The following is a 17,226-nucleotide window of genomic DNA, read 5'->3' on the forward strand; positions in this document are numbered from 1 at the left end:
TTATTTATCATTTTTCATTATAATGTTTCACATTTCATTGATTACAACCATACATTCAATCACTGACTTCTTCGCTTCGCTCCCTTCCGTGGTTCTATTTATTTATCCGTTAAGGCTGCATATTCTAATTTCCCCATATATTCATATTTCTCCCTTCCCCCTATATCTTTTAATACTTTAACAGTACTGAATTTACACTAACCCTGCTAACGTTTTAACCTGATTAACATAGTTCTTCTGATATTCTGCAAACATTTCCCACTCTTCCTTAAATACTCAATCTTCCTGATCTCTTATTCTCTTAGTTAAATTTGCTAATTCTACATCATCATCATCATTATTAATTGAGTTTATATACTGCCCTATATATGGAGGGAGGTCTCAGGGCAGTTCACAGAAAATATCACAACATATATAAATAAAAACATCAACCCAATAACACTCCTCCCCCCCCCAAGAGCCACATTTTAAAAGGGTACAGGATGCCAAACAGATCAACCAAAGGCCTGGTTACAAAGGAACGTTTTTGCCTGGCGCCTCAAGGTGTATAATGAAGGCATCAGGCAAACTTCCCTGGGGGGAGCATTCCACAGACAGGGAGCCACTGCAGAGAAGGCCCTGTTCTCGTGTTGCCACCCTCCGGACCTCTTGAGGAGGAGGCACACGAAGGAGGGCCTCAGAAGATTATCTCAGGGTCTGGGTAGGTTCATATGGAAAGAGGCGGTCCTTGAGGTATTGCGGTCCTGAGCTGTTTAAGGCTCTATAGGTCAAAACCAGCACTTTTAATTGGGCCCGGAAACTAACTGGCAGCCAGTGCAGTCAGACCAGGATCGGTGTAAGATGCTCAAACAGTCTTACTCCGGTGAGCAACCTGGCTGCTGAATTCCGCACTAGCTGAAGTTTCTGAACCATCTTCAGAGGCAGCTCTACATATAACACATTGCAGTAATCTTGAGGTTACTAGAGCATATTCAACAGTAGGCTATCCCTGTCCAGATATGGGAGTAGCTGGGCCACCAGCCAAAGCTGATGGAAGGCACTCTGGGCCACTGAGGCCACCTGAGCCTCAGACAACAGCACAGGATCCTGGACTACCCCCAAGCTACGAACCTGCTCCTTCAGAGGAAGTGTAACCCCATCAATAGGGAACCACCCCTCTAGGGAACCACGCACGAACAGAGCGTCAGTCTTATCTGGATTGAGTTTCAGTTTGTGGGCTCTCATCCTGTCCATTACCAAGGAAAGACAATCGATTTCACCCATGAGATATTAGAAGGTGGCTCTCATATCTTCTCCCAGTCTCCTCTTTTCCAGGCTAAACATTCCAACTCCTTCAACCGTTCCTCATAAGGCTTGTCTTCCAGACCCTTGATGACCTTGGTGGCCCTTGTGCACATGGCTTGGCTGGAACCTGGCCCAGGACTTCTGTCCAATCCAGCTGGAGACTTGGGGTGGGGCAGAGAGATAGGTTTCCTGAGAGTTCAAAGACCCCTGGACCATTTTACCCGGAAGCGTCGCTTAGAGTCGATGAACTGCCTTCGACGTTGAACGAGAGGATGACGTCCATGCTTGGGGAGTCCCGGGAGAATTTGACGGCCACCTTCAGCATCGTCGCAGCGAGGCCAGTGTAGACCTCTCCCTCCCACACTTTGTTCTGGCCCAGTTGCAGCTCCCATCGTGAAGGACCGACAACGTGAGCGCTGCAGGCCTCAGGCATCTTGATCCGAAACCTCACCCAGCTTTTCTCTTGCAGGACTCCTGACCTGGGTTCTAGGAGGACACACCCCTTCCTCCACAAGCTGTAGACCCGGGGAAAGGGGAGCCACTGGGGGTTGGTGAAGCAGCGGATGATGTAATCACATACGTGGACAAACTCTTTGTTTTCGGCGTCCCTCCCATACAAGCTGAGCCTGTAGACTCCCGATTCAGGGAGCAAGACGGAGACACTCACCTTATTCTCCAGGTGGGTAACCAAGACGAACCGTTCCATCGGGTACGTTTTGCTGGTGATTTTGTCCTTGCCCAAAGTGGCGGTGACTTCAAAGCCTGGCTGAGTACGAAAAGTGACAGTGCACCGTCCCTTTTTGGTATTGATGATGGGGGCAATGTGGCTGGGATTCGAAAGACCTCTCCACTGGGAGCTGATCCCAGCTCCGCAATGTGCGCTGAGACCCGACGGGAAGAGCTCGTTGTGGTTGACGGGGCTGGAGCAGCGTATAAGGAAGTTTGCGGCGTTCTTGAACCTGTCTTCGTCAAGCTCCTTGACAAACACCGAGAGCCTGTAGTGGCCCACGAAAGGACAGAGGATGTGGCAGCTGAGTTTCTGCTCTTCCACTTGGGACACCAAACACTTCCTGCTCAGAGAGCTGTCCATCTCTGGGTGAACCAACTCGTAGGTGGCCAAGAGAGGCCTCTGGGTCTGCAAAGCCAGCTTCAGGGCCCCCGTGGTGGCAACGATCAGGTCTTCTTCCCAGTTGCACTCTTCAATCCCAAACTCTCTTGCTTTGGGGTGGAGCCCCCAGAAAGCGAAAGGATTATCCGGCAGCCCCTCTTGCCGGTGGGGCTCCAGGCACTCGATCTGGTGGGAACACACCCAAGTGCACGGCTCCGGGGAATCGGAAGGGCGGGCAAAGATTTGCAGTTCGAAGAGCCCCTCTGTTGGGGGGAAGACTTTGAGGACCATCTTTTTGTCAGACATGGTTAACATCCCGTGAGTCTTGCCCATATCCTCTTTGCTGTCGTCGTCCTGGCAAAGCTTCAACAGCTGGTAAGTGAACTCTGTTGAACGGGCACTTGCTAACGAAATGGTTGCTTCCCCTTGGTCTGTGAAAAGGAAGGGGGAGAGGGATTGTTCTTGCCTGTTTTTAACTGCAGAGCACCACACTAGAGCAGTTAACCTTGGGGTTTTTTTTTACTGCAGTCCCACAATTGCCTAACTCTTCCCTTGGGTATGTATTTGCCCTAAACACCCCCAAAGCAGCACCCCCCGAACCTGCTGCTCTCCAGATGCTTTGGCCTGGCTCAGGTGATGGGAGTCATAGTCCAAAACATCTGGAGGGCATCAACTTGAGGAAGGTTGCCTGAAATTTTAGCGAGCTTTTGTTAGGGGCTCAAAATTTCAACTTCTGTTGCTGCCTCAATATAGTTCTGTATTTCTGTCCCTGGGCTCCATTGAAAACAGCTTCTCCATGTGAACCAGGAAGTGACCTCTCCAGCAACGGAATTACTCTTCTTTTCTTAATTTATGCAGCTGTGATCCCCTGGGTGACACAGACGCCGTTAGGCAACTGAATGCACATGCTTACTCCTTCTCTTTCCCTCCCATCCAACCTGCACGGCCCCAGGCACTGGAAACCCACGCTACGCCACCGACGCCATGCCACTTCCTTTCAGCGGGATTAAATTTCTGAGTGTGCCAAAGCAACCCAATGCATCCTTCTGTGAACATACCTGTTTTAAGCCTGGAGGTGTCTGGAGAGAGGAGGGCAAGCTGAAGTTTGAAAAACTCTGGCGTCTTGAAAACTCTCCCTTCGAAAACCTGCAGTGGGACGGGAGGCTGAGTGAGCTGCCATTTTGGCTCATCGGGCCAGTGGCTTTCGACGAAATCTTCAGGGTCGGTTAGGAAGAAAAAATCCTCGTGCCTGGGGGAGTGGGGGAAATGGGGGGCGTCTTAGACATCACATGAAACAAAGCACATTCCAGAATGGCAAACAAGGAAGGGGGCAGGAGGCTAATAGCTTGTCTGTTGTTAAAAGATGAAAAGTGGGTGGCTTGATGGGTAAGGAGTACTGTAATAAAAAAATTAAGGTCTTATATATATAATAAATGTTCATAAATGTATCAACCAAGCACGTACATAGATATGTGGACCACATGTCTGGAGCAGTACAGGAAGATCGCCCTGAAACCATTTTGACTCCCAAACTGACCAAATGTTTTCTCTGCGAGGAGGGAGGGGGTGAGGGAACCTTCCCATTGTCTCAGGAATTGGGTAATCACCATCTCAAAGGAATGGCCAGACTACCAGGAAAGGCAATCAGATAAGGCATTAGATAACCTGGCCAACAGGAAAAACAACATTCAAATTTCTGTTGTAGACCGCCTTTTCTGTGATGTATGTACGATGTATGGAGGGGTGGTCTTGAGCTCCAGGGCAGGGAATTTAAAATGTCTATATAAGGGCGGGTACACCTTTGTTCGGGGTCCTCCTCCTTTCCTGCGTGTGAGGGGAGCACCCTGTTGCAACAGTTCAATAAAGATCAGGCTTACGAGCTGCTGTGCTTCTCAATATTCTCTGGTTGGCCTCTGTTATTTTCTCCGATTGATGGAGAACCTGCAAAGGACTCTATAAAGGCTCTTGGATACCCCATAAGGGAAGAAGGGCAGATTTTGTTTACAACAGTACCCTGCTGGGTCCGGCCAAGAACCCATTTAGTCCATCATCCCTGCTCTCATAGTGACTGACTAGATGCCCCAAAGGAAATTCCACAAACGGGACATAAGCACAACAACTGCTCTCCCCAACAGCTCTGTATGAACAAGGTGTGCAGCCTAGAAGAAGTCCCAAGATCCTTTGCGGTACATGATGCTCAGTCAGCATGCTACTATTTATTTCTTTTTATTTCTTTTTATTGAATTTCTATACTGCCCTATACCTGGAGGCCTCAAGGCGATTCACAGAAAAGATCACAATATATAAAATAAAAATAAAAACAACAACCCAAATAACTAACACACACACACACACACACACTCAAAAGAGTCAGTCAGGTCAACCAAAGACCTGGTTAAAAAGGACTGTTTTTGCCTGGCGCCTAAAGGTGTGTAATGAGGGCATCAGGTGAACTTCCTTGGGGAGAGCATTCCACAGACAGGGAGCCACTGCAGAGAAGGCCCTGTTCTCATGTTGCCGCCCTCCAGACCTCTTGAGGCAGCCATCTCCTAATGTAAAATATTGAGGAAATGCATGTTTAAAGGGAAGTGTGGGCTCAGCTTGAAAGTAAATGTGAAAATGTGGGTCCCCGGAAAGTATCTCCAGAGTCGCATTTTAACTCTTCCCATTTCAAGGCCTTGCTTCTCTCACCTTGCACATTCAAAACAACAAATCGATCTCTCTTCCCCATGCATGCTCACACACACACACACTCACACCCCAGAGCAAATTTGTTCCACATAACATGATTAGATGTTGCAAATGCCACACGGGCTCTTATTATTTTGCATTGGCTGGAAAGTGACAAGTGCATAATGCATCTAGCGGAAAATAATTTAACACGATTAATAATTTTTGAGGCAAGTCATTATTTACTCTCGGTCTGAAACGTGTGGAGGAGGCTCGCGTAATTACATCTCAGGCCACCTAATAAACCTGCTGGGGAGCGGGAAATTAATCATTTTATCAAAGGGTGGCTCTGCTGTCTAATTAAAGCAATGAAGGGGAAGAAGCAGAGCATCCGATCCAAAGTTATTTGCAACTATAAGAGGCCGGCTAGTGGCCAGATTGGCTGCTCTCTGCAGATTTGTCCATCCCCAATCGCATGCTCTGAAAACTCTGGTTTCGCTCTTAAAAGGGGAATAATTTAAGGGCTGTCTGAATTTCCTGGACATATCCAGGATTCATCCGCCAAAAATAGTGTCTGGGTGGAGTTTTCAGAAATCGGTTAAAATGTCCGGGAAAATCCCGGCGTATGGCAGCCCATATCGGAAGTACAGTCGTACGTTGGATCTCAAACGCCTTGGCTCCTAAACAACTCGGCTCATGAACAATCGAAACTCAGGAGTGTTCCGGTTTGCGAATGTCTGATGGGGCTTCCGATTGGCTGCAACTGTGCTTTGGTTTCTGAACATTTTGGAAGTTGAACGGACTTCCGGAACCGATTCCGTTTAACTTCCGAGGTATGTCTGTAGTGGGTTTTTTTGTGAGTTTCCTAAAAAAACCCTCAATTTTTTTTTTTTTATTATTATTACTGAGATTTTGAGGGAGAAAGCTCCACAACTTTTGTGTCCGGATTTTGAATATGGCAACCCTAGTCTTAAAATATTAGCAACCTGCAAAGACAAAGCTTAAGGCAGCCTCTCAGTTGCTTTTAACCTTAGGCCAGGAGAACATGCGTTTTGGTTTTCTTACTTTAGGACTGGCTTCCTCAGCCTTGGCCCTCCAGATGTTTTTTGGCCTACAACTCCCATGATCCCTAGCTAGCAGGACCAGTGGCCAGGGATGATGGGAATGGTAGTCTCAAAACAGCTGGAGGGCCGGAGAAGCAGGACTAAGATGTGGAGATATGCTTCAGAGATCCAGACCGTGGGGAGCTCTGAGAAATTAGTAAATACAATTTGGACTATAATTTGATCTTTTTTATTTTAATTGAAGTACAGTGGTGCCCCGCAAGACGAATGCCTCGCAAGACGGAAAACTCGCTAGACAAAAGAGTTTTCGGTTTTGGAGGTGCTTCGCAAAACGAATCTCCTATGAGCTTGCTTCGCAAGACGAAAATGTCTTGCGAGTTCCTGCGGGGGTTTTTTCCTCCCCCCCTTTTTCTAAGCCGCTAAGCCGCTTATCAGCTGATCCGATAAGCTGATAAGCCGCTAAAAGCCGCTAATAGCGCTAATCCTCTAATCCGTCAATGGGCTTGCTTCGCAAGACGAAAAAACCGCTAGACGAAGAGAATCACGGAGCGGGTTCTTTTCATCTTGCGAGGCACCACTGTATTCTGACTGGGTATTTAATGTCCCAGCGCCTGCCAACCTAGCAGTTCGAAAGCACCCCCGGGGGCAAGTAGATAAATAGGTACCGCATACCAGCGGGAAGGTAAACGACGTTCCGTGTGCTGCGCTGGCTCGCCAGATGCAGCTTTGTCACGCTGGCCACGTGACCCGGAAGTGTCTCCGGACAGCGCTGGCCCCCGGCCAATAGATGTGAGATGGGCGCACAAACCCCAGAGTCTGTCAAGACTGGCCCGTTCGGGCAGGGGTACCTTTACCTTTTATTTAATTGGATGTTTTTTATTGGAAAATCAATAAAAATGATTTTTTTAAATAAAAAAAAACATCTGGAGGGCCGAGGTTGAGGAAGCCTGCTTTAGGAAATTCTGAACCACAGGCTAGTGGTCTGATCAGACAGGGCTGCTCTTGCCTTCCCCACACCAGGGCTTAGAACTTATAAACACCGAGAGATCTCACCGAGGGATGAACAGCTTCTTTTCGACATCCACGAGGCCGGCTCCCCAGCAGACGTCCAGAAGGAACCACTGGGCTCCCAATTGCACGGCGTTCCACATGTGGTCGGACTTCTTCTGCAGGCAGCTCTGGCCTCGGCTGTACCCGGCCCCTCGGCCGTATCCCGAAACTTCGGCGCAGGTCAAGCCCGCTTCCCTGTAAGGATTCACAAGAGGGCACGGAGGCTGGGCAAACTCAACGTACGGGGGTGGGCAGCTGGATACAAGAGTTACGGTGCCGCCAAGTTGCTCCTTGCACTTGGACTCCAGGTGCAGATCATAGCATGGCTCAGTGGCAGAGCATCCATCCCCAGAAGTATTTCCGGGTACGATAATCTTTATTGTCATTGTCCCATACAGAACAACGAAATTGAAAAAAATTGCATCAGACATTCAAAAACTCACAAGCCAGCTCTCCCAGCCTGGTTAATCCCCTAAAAACTCTGATACCCCATAATTAAATACAATATGCTCCCACGGAGACTACCTTAAAGGTAAAGGTAAAGGGACCCCTGACCATTAGGTCCAGTCGCGGCCGACTCTGGGGTTGTGGCACTCATCTCGCTTTATTGGCCGAGGGAGCCAGCATACAGCTTCTGGGTCATGTGGCCAGCATGACTAAACCGCTTCTGGCGAACCAGAGCAGCGCACGGAAACGCCGTTTACCTTCCCGCCGGAGTGGTACCTATTTATGTACTTGCACTTTGACGTGCTTTCGAACTGCTAGGTTGGCAGGAGCAGGGACTGAGCAACGGAAGCTCACCCCGTCACAGGGATTCGAACCACCAACCTTCTGATCGGCAAGTCCTAGGCTCTGTGGTTTAACCCACAGCGCCACCCTTCTGGAGACTACCTTACACTGCGTTTAAAACCCAAATCACATCTGGATAGAAACTGTTTCTCAGGCAGCTGGTCCTAGTCTTTATAACCCTGTACCTTCTTCCAGAAGGCAGAAGCTGAAAGAGATCATTTCCGGGGTGCGCACTATCCTGGGCTGGGAGAGACCCCCACCTGCATTCTTGGACAGCCATTGCCAGTCTGAAGCCAGAAGCCAGAGAGTCTAACTCAGTATAAGGCCATTTCATGTGTTCGTACGTTCTGCATTTCTTAACTGGCTGGCTCGCTTTCGTATCAGAGGCCCTGGTCAATAATAACTGACACTTATATTATGACGTCTGCCATTATCCCCACACTTTCCTGTGCGTTTTCTTATCACCGCCAAAAGATATAATAAAATAAAATAAATAATCATTGGGGGTTTATTTTGGAAGAGGATTGCGCAAGTACTCAAGAGCACTGAATTCATTTTACAGGTGAAAGTCAAAAAATTAGAATATCGTGGAAAAGTTCCTTTATTTCAGTAATACAACTTAAAAGGTGAAACTAATATATGAGATCGACTCATGACATGCCAAGCGAGATATGTCAAGCCTTGATTTGTTATCATTGTGATGATCATGGCATACAGCTGGTGAAAACCCCAAATTAACCATCTCAGAAAATTAGAATATTCAATGAAATCAGCAAAACAAGGATTGCAAACAGAGCAAGACTGGACCTCTGAGAAGTAGAAGCATGTCTCGCTTTGCATGTCATGAGTCAATCTCCTATATTAGTTTCACCTTTTAAGTTGAGTTACTGAAATAAATGAAGTTTTCCACGATATTCTAATATTTCGAGTTTCACCTGTAATTGCACAACCAGAATTTGTTGGTATACAATGAAATCATGCCTGCGCAATAGTGGAAGTGGCCTGGAAGCAGGCTATGAATGGCCGAGGATAGATATTGGACTGTTTTCCCCGTATGTGCCATCTGTTCCATATTTAAATGGTTACATTGAGGAGATGCTCTAAGCTTTAAGGAAGTGGATCATAGAATCATGGAACCCTAGAATTGGAAGGGACCCCAGGGGTCATCTAGTCCAACCCCCTGCAATGCAGGAATCTCGGCTAAAGCAGCCATGACAGATGACCATCCAACCTCTGCTTAAAAGCCACTGAGGAAGGAGAGTCTGTTAGAATTCCTGCTCCATGGTTGCAGTCATAGGATTGTTGTCTGTCACATGATGGTGTATGTTTTGTCTCCACAGAGTGGGAAGTGATGGAAACAGGATGTTTGTGTTCCTGTGTTCCGTGAAGTGGGACTATTGTCCTTTGTTCTTTTTCTCTTTGCTGTCTGATGCTAGAGAGAGAGGGAGCCATGTTTCATTACTCCGCGTGTGTTTATATGTAAATAAAGTAGATTAGCCAAAATGCTGAGTTGCTGAGGTCTGTCACGCAAGTTGCACAAACTCTGCGGATCCCTAAGTGTGCCGATTTCTGTTGGCATCGGTCGCTGTAATGTTCGGGCTGAAGAAAGCTTTTGAAGCCCCTGAACGATCGACCAGGAGGGAGAGAACATGCCAGAAGGGCATGTGTTTCTGCCAGAGTCCTACTTGAGTGTAGGCTCAACTCCTGACAGAGTCCACCACCTCCCGAGGGAGTCCGTTCCACTGTTGAACACCAGTTCTTCCTGGTGGTTAGTCAGAATCTCCTTTCTTGTAACTTGAAGCCTTGGGTTCGAGTCCTACCCTCCAGAGCAGGAGAAAAGAAGCCCATTCCCTCTTCCATGTGACAGCCCTTGAGATGGGACATGTTAAAAGCCACAGCAGCGCATACCTGCACATGTCACGGTACAGATGGGCATACCCAGAGCACACGCCTCTCCTGGTGTGAAGGACCTGCTCAGGGGTGTGGATCTTCTCTGAGAACCCCAAGAAGCCGTTGACATCGTACTCTATTGCGGAACAAAATCAAAACATTGCTTTACCAAGAGGTTGTTACGATAGCAAGCACCCCATCTGTCTTGCTTGTGTTGGAAGAAAGGTGGGTTAGGCTTATGAAATCCATACGTCACTGCCCCCCCTAAAAATACCCCCAAAGGAGGTTTGCATGAGAACATACTTACCGATATTGTGGCACAGCCAGATCCATATGGCTCGCGCCTTCTCCAGCTGGCTGTTGGCTCCTTTGGTAATCAGTGGAACGATGGTCTGGACGGACCAGGATTCCTGGTTGGTTTTCAGCTAGGGAAGATAGGTTGGGATTTGGACAATCAGCAGCAATCTGTTTCATAGGATAAGCAGCCATTCATTTGTCTAGCCCAGCCATTGCCAACATCTAGCCATTGCTAGATGTTTTGGATGAGGACATCCGTCAGCCCCAGCCAGCCCATGCTGGTTGTAGTCAAAATCTCTGGAGGCCGCTAGGTTGGTGAAGGCTACTTTGTCCCATCCCAGCTGGAATTCTGCTCAGCATTTGTAGAGAATGCCTGGATGAAGGAACTGGGCAGCCTGTGGCCCTTCCAGATGTCGCGGGACTACAAATCCCATCATCCTCCCATCCACCTTCCATGTTGGCTGGGGCTGATGGATGTCAGAGTCCAACAGTGCCTGGAGGGACCACACATTGATCATCTGTGACCCATCTGGGTAGCAGGACCAACTCAAAGGTCCACCTAGCCTCGCATGCTTTCGCCCACTATGGCCAGCCAAATGCCCCCCAAGTAGGCTTTGAAGGGGGCAGCTCCCTGCCCCACTGTCAGCTTGTGTTTGGGAGTCGGTGGAAGACTGCCTCTGGGTATGAGCTCTTCAACCTTAGCCCTGCTGATTTCGATCTGAGCTTAAAAGCTTTAGCCAGTGACCGTTTAAGTCCGCTCCACTTCCCCATGTGGAGGAGTTGCAGTGGACCGCGTGGCCACACACTTTCCTCCGGGGGTGGGGGACTTAGTCTCCCATTGCCCGGGGGATCTCGGCCACATCAGCGACCGGTCAGCCAATCCGCTGGCCAGGGGGCGTGGCCAGGACCATTTAAGCAGAGGGCTTCCTCTTTGGCTCGCTTCCTCAATCACCCGTCCTCCCTCCCTATTTTGCAGGTTCTAGTCATTGGCCTTGCTATAGACCTTGGTTGGTCACACTTGAGGGGCCTGGTAGGAATTTTTCCACTTGCCAAATTGGCACAGGCCATTTGGTTTTCGCCTACCTCGTAGCAATCGTCACAACTTTGTTAGGGTTGCGGTTAGGCATTGTTTGACCTCGTGATGGGGGAGGGGAGGTGTGGCCATCACCTGCCCCTCCAAGCTTAAGGGTATTCCGTTAAAGGAATCCAGGGTGTGGATCTTGTCCGAAGCCCAGGGCAGGGCTAGGGCCATGACACGACCCCAACAGGAACACCAGGGGGAACTCGAGTTGGTCTGCATCGACGGGGCTCCCCCTTCCAGTGGTTTACCCTTACTGGACTTCCTGTGCATCTGGCAGGAGTCAGATATAGTCGGGTCCATTCAATGCCTAATACCGCTCACATTCTGCAACCAATAAAGCTGTGGCCAAAATTTGCCCAATAACAGTAACCTAATGTCTGTGTCCTTGTGTGTGTTATTTCTCAACGATGGGGTGGCTTCAGGGTCTCGACACACAAATGGAAGACCACCTGCAGCTCTAGCGGAAAGGAGAAATGGTAGAACTTTGGGACGTTCTTTTCTCCACCCACCTGCTCACTCACACGAAGAACGTGGGCGTCCAGCTGTCTGAAAACCTCTGAGTCTGGGAAAAGATCTCTCCGCCTCTTCCGCTGGGTTGTTTCAGGGCTGGTGGGAGGAGACCAGCATCTTCCCTTTGAGTCTTCTGCGTCTTGTTCCTCACATCGGTCCATCATCTCTTGCACCTGGTGTGCCTTTTTGGAGCCTGATCTCCATGGGGCCATCTCGTTGCCATTGCCAGCTTTCTTTGTCCAGAACAGAAATACGTCCTTTCTGGGGAAACCTTGCTGGGTAATTCTGGTGGGCGGGATTTCTTTGCACCGCTGGCCAAAATGTCGAAGCTGCTTGTTCCCTCCATTGCTTCCTGGAAGCTTTTGGCAGGAGACCGCCAAAGACCAACTGCAGAGAGCTTCGGAGGGTCCTCCTCCTCCCTTGGGAAAGTTGCCATTGCAGATGTCCGTCATTTGACTCTCTCTAGCAGTGGACGAGATGGCATCTTCCTTGGTCTGTGCCATTTTCCCTCTGCAATTTGAGATGTTTGATTTGTTTATAGCAGGACAGCCCCAGTTGGCATTGCGGTGTGTTGCTGATGGGCTGATAAAGGGCACCATGATGTCCTCTGTGTTTTGGGTAAGTCTTTGGTGCCCATCTCGCTTCATCCTTTCCCACTGAGACTGGCGTGGAGTGGAGATGGCCTGTTAGTTCACCCTCCCTTTTTTCACAGGAGACTTTTCTTGCCTGAGAAGAGCTTCCTCAGATCTTGTCTAGAGTTGTGCTGTAATAAACAGAGGTAAGAGTTTTACAGAATGGGCTTCAGGCCAGAATAAGACTTGGTTCCTACAGCCAACAGAAAAAACAATGCAAACTGTAAAGGCTATACGACTTTCAGGGAAGGACTGTTCACATCGGCTGCCACAGATTCATCCTCATTGCCTCAGTCCTCTTAATCTGCTCCAAGCAGATCACGGACCAAACCCTAGGGGTATAGCGTCTGATTTGCATGGTCCAAGGTTTCAGTCCCTCACAGCATCTCCCGGTAGGGCTTGCAATGCCCCCTGTCTTCCCTGTGAGAATGTTCATTGATGCAGGAGAGGATATATTGTTTGATTATATCCTTTCCAACTTGTGTTAACAAGTTCTACAATTTAGCAGAGTAACATTCCCCTTTTTAAACTTGCACAGCCGATGCGTTTGCTCAGGCTCGCTAAAGCCTCTAAAATGTGTTTTCCTTTTTGGTAATTCCCCATTTAGTCCCTCATAAAAAGATAGACACGATACAGTCTTCTATAAAAGTATAAAAAGAGTTTACTCACACATTCTGTTCACAACTGGATCCCAGAAGGCAGACTTTAAGTTACAAAAGTAATATACATGTGGAAACTATCCCATAAGGAGACAGCTCCTCTGTCCTCTCTTGGCTGGAAGCATCTTAGGCTAAGCAGATGTTGCTTCTTCGACAAATGTGGTCAGAGAGAGAGAGATGGCTGACCGACCAGTCCTGCTCTTTTGTTACCTGGGCAGGTGAGGTCATGCCCACCTCTAGTCACATGCAGAGGAAGTCTGTCCCAGCCTGGGAGAAACAGGAAGTTCTGACTGGCTGGTCCAGACACCCCCTTTTATGTCCACTCTAAGGATGCTGTACTTGACTGCTCTTGTGTTTCACATCCCACAAAAACACCTACACAAATTGGGAGTGGAGTCCCTAAAGCTGTTAAATGGTCTCCTTCCAGCAGCTCCTGCAGCCAAGCTGCTGCCAAACATCTTGCTCTGCTTTCCTTTGGACCCCATCAGAAAAGTGCCCAGGTTTGTGCCCCGGGAAAGTCACTTTGGTGCTGCAAACACCCCCGGAGGCACCCTCCATTGTCTCTCGAGACAGACAGATGCCAACAACATTTATTTACAGAGAGCTTTTCCGCTTTCTCTTGAAGCTGTAAAAAGAACATAGCAGAATCTCTGCAGATTCCTCTGATCAGAATGAAGTGTGGGGTGTGTCTGTGTTTAAACTTTCCTTCTCTGGGGGCTTGTTAGAGACTGGTCTGCAAAAGCCAGTGAGTGGGCAGCTGTGGAGGAGCCAGCAAATGCCTATGGTTTCTGCAAATGCCCCTCGCAGGAGAAAGGCAGGATGTCGTTACGAGAAATAAAGAAAGGAATAATACTTAGCAGTTATCTTAGCGCAGAATTTCTATCCTGCCTGCTCGCCAGATGGCCTGGAGCCAGATTATAATGTAAAGTGCTAAAAGAGAGCCAGCAGCAAATAGAAACAGCCATTGAGAGAGAGAGAGAGAGAGAGAGAGAGAGAGAGAGAGAGAGATTAAAAATTGCAACTAAAAAAGAGCAGCAAAGGCAATTACAAGGATCTCAGTTACAGATAGGTAGCCGTGTTGGTCTGCCATAGTCAAAATAAAAAATTCCTTCCAGTAGCACCTTAAAGACCAACTAAGTTAGTTCTTGGTATGAGAACCCAGATGCCAACTTTGCTGCCACATACACCCGGACAACACCATTACTGGCCCCAACAACATCACACATACCATCTCGGGACTATTTAATTGCTCATCGTCTAACATTGTGTATGCCATCAAATGCCAACAGTGTCCTTCAGCTCTCTATATTGGACAAACAGGCCAAACCTTACGCCAAAGAATAAACGGACATAAATCTGACATCAAGAATCACAAAACAGAGAAACCAGTAGGAGAACACTTCAATCTCCCAGGACATTCTATACAAGATCTCAAAGTAGCTGTTTTACTACAAAGGAACTTCAGAAATAGACTGGAAAGAGAAGCTGCTGAATTGCAACTCGTTACCAAACTTAAAACTATGGAGAGACCTGGTCTGAACAGAGACATTGGATTCTTATCTCATTATACATGACTAAGCCATTTCTCACCTTCTCACCCCTTGCCTTTTCCTGTAAGACCTACTGCAGTCGTTAAGAGTCGTCAACAGGCTCATCTCAGCTATCTGCCAATCTCCCATTCCCACCACCCTTCTGAGTAATACCCCTCCCCACCTTCTCACTATATAGAAGGATCTGGCAACTTCTGTTTCAGTGTATCTGAAGAAGTGTGCATGCACACGAAAGCTCATACCAAGAACTAACTTAGTTGGTCTTTAAGGTGCTACTGGAAGGAATTTTTTACAAGGATCTCAGATGCCACTGAAAGCACATGGCACTTCTGACTGTTCAGAGCACGATTTCATGGCAGTCCTGACAGCGAGAGCACTGCAAGGGAAGCCAGTATGAATGTCCCCCTATTCCAAGGGAGGAAGCTGCTTCTGGGAAGAGTAGAGCTTGCAGAACTGGGGTCCTGCTCATAGCTCCTTCTCTTGCCCCCCAAGGTGAAAACTTCCCCATGGAGGGCACCTCTTACTAAGTACCGCATTGGCCTGAATATAAGCCGCACCCGAATATAAGCCGCTCCCTTAAAATTCCGCAGGCACTCACACCCATTCCGTTTCTCCCGGCGTTTTCAGCTGTACGCAGACCAATAGTTCTAACTGGCTTAGCATTGCCCACACGGACTGGCAGCAGCATTCCAGGGTTTCAGGCAGGGGAACAAATGCTAGTTCTACCTGGAGATGTCTGGGACTGAACCTGGGACCTTCGGTATGCAAAGCAGACCCTCTTCCACTGAGCTACCTCCCCCAAACCAGAGGAAATTGCCATTCTGGAGAGTCAGAACATTGGCCCACCTGCCTCCATACTGTCCACACCGACTGGCAGCTGCTCTCCAGAGTTTCACAAGGGACGATTCCCGCCCCTACCTGGAGTTGAAGTTGGGACCTTCCGTATGCCAAGCATATGCCCTGATCACTGAGCTAAAGCCCTACAGGAAGTGGCCTTATACTACCCGCCTAGGGAATTTAGGGGAGCGCGGCCTGTTTGCCCGCACTGGGCATTAAACCAAGAGGGAGGTACAGCAATGACTTAGACCGGAAGGCGAGAGGTGCCAAATTTTGGCATCGCTGCTGGAATCTGAAAGCCCCAAGACCTCCACTGATCTCAGTATTGTCTACTCTGATTGGCAGTGGCTGTTCAGAGTTCTCATTCTCAGACTGAGCCGGAGACCTTCTGCCTGCCCTCTCTCTGGGCAAAAGCCATTCGTCGCATGCTTTTACCTCCCGGTTTCATCCTTGGATGTCTCAGGGAACCGTCTGCCTGGTCCCTGGATGCCAGTCTAGTCTGATTCTTCTTGCCGTTGCGATCTCCAGGCACCGTGCTTCTGCCAGGGTAGCGAAAGGTCCTTGCGGGAAGCTCTATATGTACCAAGCCTCCTTCCTTCCCTCCCTGCCGGGGCCTCGGCTGTCCTGATCTTCACCTCCCCGGTGCCAACGGGTCTAAAAATATTACAAAGCCCCGAAGGACTCAGCACAGACTTTCCACCGAGCGACCACTCCACGGGGCCTGATAGCGGGCGAAATCGGAGATTATTTTCGAATATTATCAGAAGCTGGCATTCAGAGGTGCAACGGCTCCCTGTGATCATTCAGCGGACGCGGCAAGATTCAGAACAGGAGCTGAACTTTTAACATTGGGGGGGGGAGTGGTGTGTCGAGGAGAGGCAGTGCGGCACAGTGGTTAGAGTGCCGGGCAAAAGCCTGGGAGACTGGGTTCCAAATACTCAATTGGTCATGAGTTTGAGGCTGAGCTGGGTAAAGATGATAGAATATATAGAATTAGCCAAAATGACGGGAAGATTAAGAAACGACTCAAAACAGAGATTAAATAAAAAATGGAATGTCCCTAGGCAAACTAAGGCCCAGGGGCCGGATCCGGCCCAATCGTCTTCTAAATCCGGCCCACAGACAGTCCAGGAATCAGTGTGTTTTTACATGAGTAGAATGTGTCCTTGTATTTAAAACGCATCTCTGGGCTATTTGTGGGGCCTGCCTGGTGTTTTTACATGGGTAGAATGTGTACTTTTATTTAAAATGCATCTCTAGGTTATACATTTTACAAAAACAAAACACAACAAAAGAAAAGAAAACAATAACAACAAACCGAAACACCAAAAACCTCACATGTTCTCTTGACTTCCATTCATCCCCTTCATTTTTCATTTCACACTTCTATATTTCTTCTTTCTAAATATTTAAAATTACTGTGTTATTTCTTCCTCTATTGTCTTGCAAGATTCAGTCCAGACCCATCAAAGCATTTAGATTTTTACAGTACTGTTTTATATACTCTCTAAAGCAGGGGTCAGCAAACTTTTTCAGCAGGGGCCGGTCCACTGTCCCTCAGAACTTGTGGGGGGCCAGACTATATTGGGGGGGGGGAATGAACGAATTCCTATGCCCCACAAATTGTAGGTATTGTTCTAAAAAAGCTTTTTTTTAAAAAAGAGGCTGAGCCAATTACTGCCTCTCAGTCTACGCTATCTCACAGGGTTGTCGTATACTGACTGCCCAGAACCTGCAGATCTGTGGGTGGTTCATATATAATTTGCTTTTGTAAAAAAATGCAATAGAGGAACGTTCAGCTTCTG

The 17,226-nt window shown here is 48.3% G+C and overlaps 1 protein-coding gene across 2 annotated transcripts in view; it reads right to left on the reverse strand.

The window, feature by feature from the left end:
- Positions 1-411: 411 nt before the first annotated feature.
- Positions 412-17,226, reverse strand: part of LOC309539925 (kyphoscoliosis peptidase-like) — a 360,319-nt gene continuing 343,504 nt past the window's right edge. The window contains exons 1-7 of one of the 2 annotated variants that reach the window (XM_082236387.1): positions 15,857-16,028; positions 11,743-12,506; positions 10,163-10,280; positions 9,874-9,991; positions 7,180-7,371; positions 3,451-3,641; positions 1,149-2,823 (exon numbers count right to left, since the gene is read on the reverse strand). In XM_082236387.1, the coding sequence (XP_082092513.1) occupies positions 1,502-2,823; positions 3,451-3,641; positions 7,180-7,371; positions 9,874-9,991; positions 10,163-10,280; positions 11,743-12,390 (2,589 nt within the window). In that variant the 5' untranslated portion in view covers positions 12,391-12,506; positions 15,857-16,028 and the 3' untranslated portion in view covers positions 1,149-1,501. Of the gene's footprint in view, positions 2,824-3,450; positions 3,642-7,179; positions 7,372-9,873; positions 9,992-10,162; positions 10,281-11,742; positions 12,507-15,856; positions 16,029-17,226 lie in introns of those variants that run through there. The other variant, XM_082236388.1, reaches the window with a different exon arrangement.

This window comes from Podarcis vaucheri (genome assembly GCF_965113315.1).
Source record: "Podarcis vaucheri genome assembly, chromosome: 9".
NCBI lineage: Eukaryota > Metazoa > Chordata > Lepidosauria > Squamata > Lacertidae > Podarcis > Podarcis vaucheri.